The sequence below is a fragment of the Hipposideros armiger genome, unplaced genomic scaffold (genome assembly GCF_001890085.2).
Source record: "Hipposideros armiger isolate ML-2016 unplaced genomic scaffold, ASM189008v1 scaffold_59, whole genome shotgun sequence".
Taxonomy (NCBI): domain Eukaryota; kingdom Metazoa; phylum Chordata; class Mammalia; order Chiroptera; family Hipposideridae; genus Hipposideros; species Hipposideros armiger.
This window is the reverse complement of record NW_017731409.1, coordinates 4665919-4672307: the sequence shown is the minus strand read 5'-3', so window position 1 is coordinate 4672307 and position 6389 is coordinate 4665919. Positions and strand designations below refer to the sequence as shown.

At 40.9% G+C, this 6389-nt stretch overlaps 1 protein-coding gene and 1 long non-coding RNA gene across 5 annotated transcripts in view; both read left to right on the top strand.

Annotated features, from left to right (window-relative positions):
* PPP1R36 (protein phosphatase 1 regulatory subunit 36) overlaps nucleotides 1–6389 on the top strand; it is a 37131-nt gene that overhangs the window by 24839 nt on the left and 5903 nt on the right. For 3 of the 4 annotated variants that reach the window (XM_019641265.1, XM_019641263.1, XM_019641266.1), the window contains one exon: nucleotides 2114–2248. The exons of the other annotated variant lie outside the window; for it this stretch is intronic. In XM_019641265.1, coding sequence (XP_019496810.1) covers nucleotides 2114–2248 — 135 coding nt within the window. The remainder of the gene's footprint in view (nucleotides 1–2113; nucleotides 2249–6389) is intronic. 4 annotated transcript variants of the gene reach the window in all.
* Nucleotides 5126–6389, top strand: LOC109382031 (uncharacterized). Its single transcript, XR_002123870.1, has 3 exons — nucleotides 5126–5165; nucleotides 5615–5717; nucleotides 6363–6389. It is a non-coding gene; the product is annotated as an uncharacterized LOC109382031 (long non-coding RNA).

Below are 6389 nucleotides of genomic sequence, written 5' to 3'. Positions count from 1 at the left end.
AAAGGACAGCAACTTGTCTGTTCCCCTTCCCCCAATTCCCCAGCACTGTTCCCATCCCTCAATAAAAATCTTTAAAAAAAATAAAAATTAAAAAATAAAATTACATTTCTGGCTTGCATTGCATTTCTATTGGATTGTGCTGTTACAAACCATGTTTCAATTGGTAGAGGATTTGGGGGGCTTGGATTTATTATTTATATTCAGTATATTTCTAAATGTATACTCAATTTATAATTATTTTGTACTTAGTATAAAAATTATAAAATAAAATTTAAAAAAGAGAAAAACAATTCAAGATTCACCAGCCAGAGATGAATTTGCAGATTTAAACTATGTGGTTCCCAAATGTACTCATTTTCTGCCTCCATTTCCTAGAGTCTAGGACCTAGAGCCATTTCAGTTTCATAGGCAGACTTAAGTCAGAATGCTAAGAAGAAACCCACTACATTCTGTACTTAACTTCTGCGGTGTGGACTGCGTCAGTTTACTTTGGGCTTTAAGAGAGACAGAGGTCTCAGTTTTATGGCAACTTGAGGAAAAGGGGAGGAGGTTCACGGTAGCTTTTCTTCTGTTTAAAAAAAGAATGAAAGAAAGAAAAGTAAAGGAGAGAAAGTGCGTGTGTCCTGGGCAGTCACTCTGTCATTTCAAAACCTTGCTGAGATGCTGGTTTGGGTTGTGACAACCTAACTGCTGCTCTGAACCTCCTTCCAGAACACAAGCTGACTTGGTCTTCCAAAAACAGAATTTGGCTGGGTTTTGCTTCAGCTTGGCAGGTCTGCACGGTCTCTGGTTTCAGCTGGCAGAGGCTGTGGAATGATGAAAAGACCACATAAACACGCCTGTCAGGCGGAGGCTTCAGGTGACACCGAAGGATGCAGAGGCTTGTCCTGAAAAGCTTCTGCTGGTCTCTGTTGTTTATTAGTTTAAAAATATGCTAAAGAAAAGGCTTGTTTTCCTAGCATTCTGGTTATAAGGACAAATATAGACCTTGGATGGGCCTGAGTTTAGTACAGGCTTTCCCCCTAATTAAATGTGTCATTGGACTTCAGTCTCACCTGTAAAGTGGGAATAATCATGCTGAAGAAGAAGAATCATAGGGATTTATGAGAGCTAACTATGATAATACATGTAAAGGGCTTAGCATTGTACTTGGTACATAGTCCACACTGTAACTACCATTGTCTTAATTCTTTGTTGAAGACTTGCATAGGAGGAAACCAGTGTGTAAATGAAGAGTCTACAGGAGGGGAGGGACCTGCCCCAGTAAAAGCTGAACCACCTCTTCAGTGGTTCCCCAAAATGGAGGTCTAGTTTGTGCCCATACAGATCACGAAGACCCTGTGAGAAGACTGAAGGCCCTGAGAGGTTTGGGTCACCTTCCCCCGACCATGCAGGTTCATGGTGGTTTTGGAGATCCTGATACCAGGGCCGATCCTAAGTCAGTTACTCCAAGGAAGGCCCAAGCAAAAGCAGAAGCAAACCCAGAATCAACCCTGGAGTGCCCTGGATCTGGCCTTGGCTCCCAGGACTGATCAGGTGACTGCAGGTGCACAGCCCTCTCTGTCAACTCCAAGTCCTCCCCAGGCCATGCCTGCTTTCGTAAGGCTGGGCATCAGAATCAGAATGGCTTGTTTTGGGGGGCCGGCCGAGTGGTGCGATGGTTAAGAACTCGCTTGGGATGCCAGAGGGCCCCGGTTCGGATCCCACATATGAGGGCCAGTGACACTGCCCTCTACAGCTAAGNCAGCCCAGCTCCAGGTCGAGCTGTTGTTCAGCATCTTAGCTGTAGAGGGCAGTGTCACTGGCCCTCATATGTGGGATCCGAACCGGGGCCCTCTGGCATACCAAGCCTATTCTTAACCATGGCGCCACTCGGCCGGCCCTAAAGAATCTATTTTTAAAAAGCGAAAATTCGCTATAAATTGAGATGCTGATGACAATGCTAAATATCAAAGGACTTTGAGGACCTCCCAATGCCACAGTTTGAATAGAATAAAGTATAAGTTGTGTCCATTCACTTTTATTTCTTTCAAAATAGTTTATACTTCGGACTTTTCGCTAATTAATGTATGCATTTGCCAAAATTAGTCCAAATTATTGTTTTTCTTTTCAGAGGCCTTGTCGAGAAAAAGAAGCTGGACTTGGTTTTAAGTAAGCTAGAAGCAGCACAGAAATACTTGGCGCAGAAGTACTGTGTCCTTGTCCTGGGCCTGGGCATGCCCGATAAGCATCACATGTGCTGCGGAAAGTAAGTGCACACTTAGGGCTTCATTGGCTTGTACATCACATCCTTAAAACTTGTAAATTTGACTTCTGGTGCCCTTGAGAAGGTTCCCTGTTTTGTTGTACAGAATAACTGGGCTCAGCTGAGACTCTGCCCCAAACACACGTGATGTCTCCTTTAAGAGAGCCAAACGAGTATGGGAAGCCTCCCAGCATCTCAGCTCATGTTTTAACAGCCCTCCACTGCTTGGGCTTAAACGACTTTTCTCTCAGGATGGTTCAGCTCAGTGGAATCTTGCCCTCAACCAGGAAGGTTTCCTGCTGCCAGACAAGGGCCACTTGGCTGCCTTGGGCAGGCGGCCAGGTGATGGACCCGTGTTGAAGGGGATATTAGGTATGTCCTCTGCCCTTTCACTGCTTGCTGTGCAGCAACAACAGTTGTAGGTACAAGCTAATGAGGAGGGGGTTATAAGATGACCCAGTTTGTGGGAAGGTAGTTTTTACCTTAGGATGACAGTTTATACACTACTATAATTAAAATTTAAAAGCGTTTTATCACAGGAAAGTTTGGGATTACATTAGGGAAAGCTCCAATCCTTAACCCAGAATCTCCTCTGAGTAGTTTTACTACAGGCTCAAGACCTCCACATTGGTCAGAACTGGTTTTTTTAACTTTATAGGAAAAGATTTCTGTTTCTTCACATTCCCCGCATTTTCAAAATACAAATATTTGTAGATACTTTTTTTATGTTCTCCATTTTCTGTGTACCTTTTCCTATTATTCTGCTTATTATTATTTCACCTACCATGTTGAATAGCAACTATAGTTATTCTGTTGTGTAATATATCGGTTTGCTTAGCCATTCCTTTTGTTTACATTTGTGTGGTTTTAGTTTTTCTGCTCTATAGTATTTCTCAATTGAATATCTTTATATAAATTATGTTGTTCATTTGGGCTATTTACTTGTGGCTTATTATCCAGAATATTTACCAAGATGGTATGAACAGTTTTATAGCTCTTGTCTTAGTAGGCCATAAAGAGAATAGAATAGAATTTTAAAAATCAGAGCACATCATATAAAATGAGGGTAAGTATTGTTTCAGGAGACTTTCGTTTCCCTGTGTGTACTTGAGTCTCAGTATTAAATATATTTCTTGTTGTGGGTTGCAGTCAGGTATGAAAGCCACTGCCTTAAAGCATCCTTTCTATAATACATTCTTATGTTTCGTAAGAATGCTTTTGATCAAACTTTTCAAGCCATTACATAATGACATTATGTGTCAGCTAGTAATTCACTTTAGGCAGCTGTGTCAATTTGCAGCACCATTTGAATATATTATTGAATTTTCCCTTTATTTTAGGAAAAAGAAAGTGGAAAATAGAAAAATCTACTATCTCATAGTGCTGTTAATTCAAATCTAGAAACCACTGAGCATCTGTGGAGAATCCTTAGCCACTTTCAGATGCTCATGGGAATTAAGTAGGCCAAACGTGGCTTCACTGCAAAGGAGAACATAAATAAAATTATGGAATTATATATATCATTTAATACCTCTAATGGAGAGGTGCAGTAGAAGACGTAATAGAAAGATATTTAAAATTGGGGGTTGAGATTTCAGCATCAAAAAAACATTCCTGTGCACCAAATATAGGAGACGTTTCCAGGTCCCTAGAGCTGCTGGTAGACATTCATCCTGCTACAGACACCATTATTGAGGAAGCAATGGTATTTTCTCTTGAAAAAATATTCAAGAAAGGTGTTATTATAACATTACAGGCAGCTTTACAGTTTCCTGTTCAATCACTTGTAAAATCACCTTTTCTCACATTAATTTTTTCTGTCTTCAAAGTGTCAGTTCAAATTGAGAAAACTAGAATTTAAGGTTGGTATTAGCCAGCTTGGGCTGCCATCTCAAATTACCATAGGCTGGATGGCTTAAACAACAGCAGTTTATTTTCTCATAGTTCTAAAGGCCGGAAGTCCAAGATTAGGACGCCAGCAATTCAGGTTCTGATGAGAACCCCCTTCCTGGCTTGCAGACAGCTGCCTTCTCAATGTGTCCGCCATGGCCCAGAGGAGGATCCCTACTGTCTCTTCCTCTTAAAAGGACACTGTTCTCTTGGGGCCCCACCCTCATGACCTCAGCTAAACCTAATCACCTCTCAAAGACCCCACCTTCAAACACCATCACATGGGAGCTTGTTAGGGCTTCAACATAGGAATTTGGAGGTGGGGGGGGGACACAAACATTCAGTCCATAACAAAGTTAAGAAAACGCCTACTCAAAAAAATCATTTTATTGCCTGTACTTAATATTTACTCTTTGAAGTACATATGTATTACAAACTAATTTTGGGATAAAAAATATAGTTATATCATAATTAGAGATTTTATCATATCTTTTAGGTCCCTGGATGTAGAACCTTCACTTAATTATTATATGTTTAACAGTACATTTTTATTACAATGTAATTTTTATTCAAACTTTTAAAGGAACTCATTTTGTTTGAAAGTGATTGCCTCCATTTAGTACTACTAGCTGTTTCCAGGAGCTGTTGGTCTTTTTTGCCATTGTATGCAATATCACCAGCTTTTCTCCTGCCTATTGGAGAGCAGTTTGGAGAAGAATCAAGTTTAGAGCTTACCACCCACCATTCACATAACAAATTCCATACAGGTCAACAAAGAATATTGAGGAAAACAAATTACAGTATTACAGTTTTTGCCAGTAAAACTTGTTAATTGACCATGGTGTTGATTATGACCTTGAATGGAATTTATATTGTTCTTGTGGTTTTGTTTTTTTTTGTTGTTTTTTTTGTAGAGGGCAGTGTCACTGGCCCTCACATGTGGGATCCAAACCGGGGCCCTCTGGCGTCCCAAGCCAGTTCCTAACCATCGCGCCACTCAGCCGGCCCGTGGGGTTTTTTTATCTAGGAGGTGAGGACAGTGTTTTTGCCATTTATGAGTGATTAACTGATTTCAACATATCATTATTTCACTTCCTCCCAATGTGAATAAACTAATATTCTCATGAGAACATTTTCATGAGTACTTTCTGACTTTTCTCTCTAATACATGCACACTTAATATTGCACTAGAATACCGTATGCTATTCTCTGAAGATAAAGTTTTCAGTAGAACCAGCAATTTGGGGGCTGTTAATGTAGTGCTTTCATGTTTCTTGAGAAGTAGGAGGACATGCCGTTCTCTTCTAAATACATCTCTGTAATCTGGTATCACAAAAGCTTTGGCAAAATTTTGATGAACATTTCAGTGAAAGTGCTCTGTGTTTTCAAAGATAAATAACCCCCTTCATGGCACATGCTAGGGAATTATATCTGGTCTGGTTATGGCCAACCCTGGCTCCACCCCCACCTCTTCCCTAGGATTTGTACCCTCCAGTGCTAGCAACTGAGCTGTCATCTGATGGGTCACCAAAGAGGCTGAGGTGCTGATGAGGATGGGGAGAAAGGGTTCTTTGAAGCACAGGTGTGTATATCATCCTTAAACCCCATCCCCTCACTCTCACCCCCAGTCACAGGCACCAAAGCCTCTTCCCTTCCCCCCAAACATATTCTTTGACATTTCTTTTCCCTTGTACAGAGCAGGCCTTGACCTGTGTTTCAACCTGATTTCACCTAAAGCAGCAGGGGGCAAGTGGGAACACCACTTTTTTTTTCTCTCTCCAGCCCAGAACCCCATTGGCCTGGCCCTAGGCTTTGCCTCCCCTTCAGGAATGACTAAAAATATGATATACTTTCCTTAACTTGGTTTAGAGCTAATGGAGCAAGAAGGAATAAGAAAGCGTCATAAAAGGCCCCTGAAAATCTGTGGATTTACCACCAGGCTGGAATTCCCCTTTCCTTTGGAGTCTGCCCTCCCAAGTGGAATGTTGCCCAGCATGGTGGCCACTGCCACATGGGGCTACTGAGTGCTTGGAATGGGGCTGGTCCATATTGAAAAGGGGTATAAGTGTAAGATATACACTATGCAAAAAAGTTTAAAAATGAATAAAATAGCTCATTTATTTAAAATATTGATCACATATTGAAATGACAGTATTTTGGGAGTTTGGATACAATCGATGTATTATTAAAATTAATTTCACCTGTTTCTTTTTACTGTTGCTACAAGAAAATTTAAAATTACATTCCTGGGGCC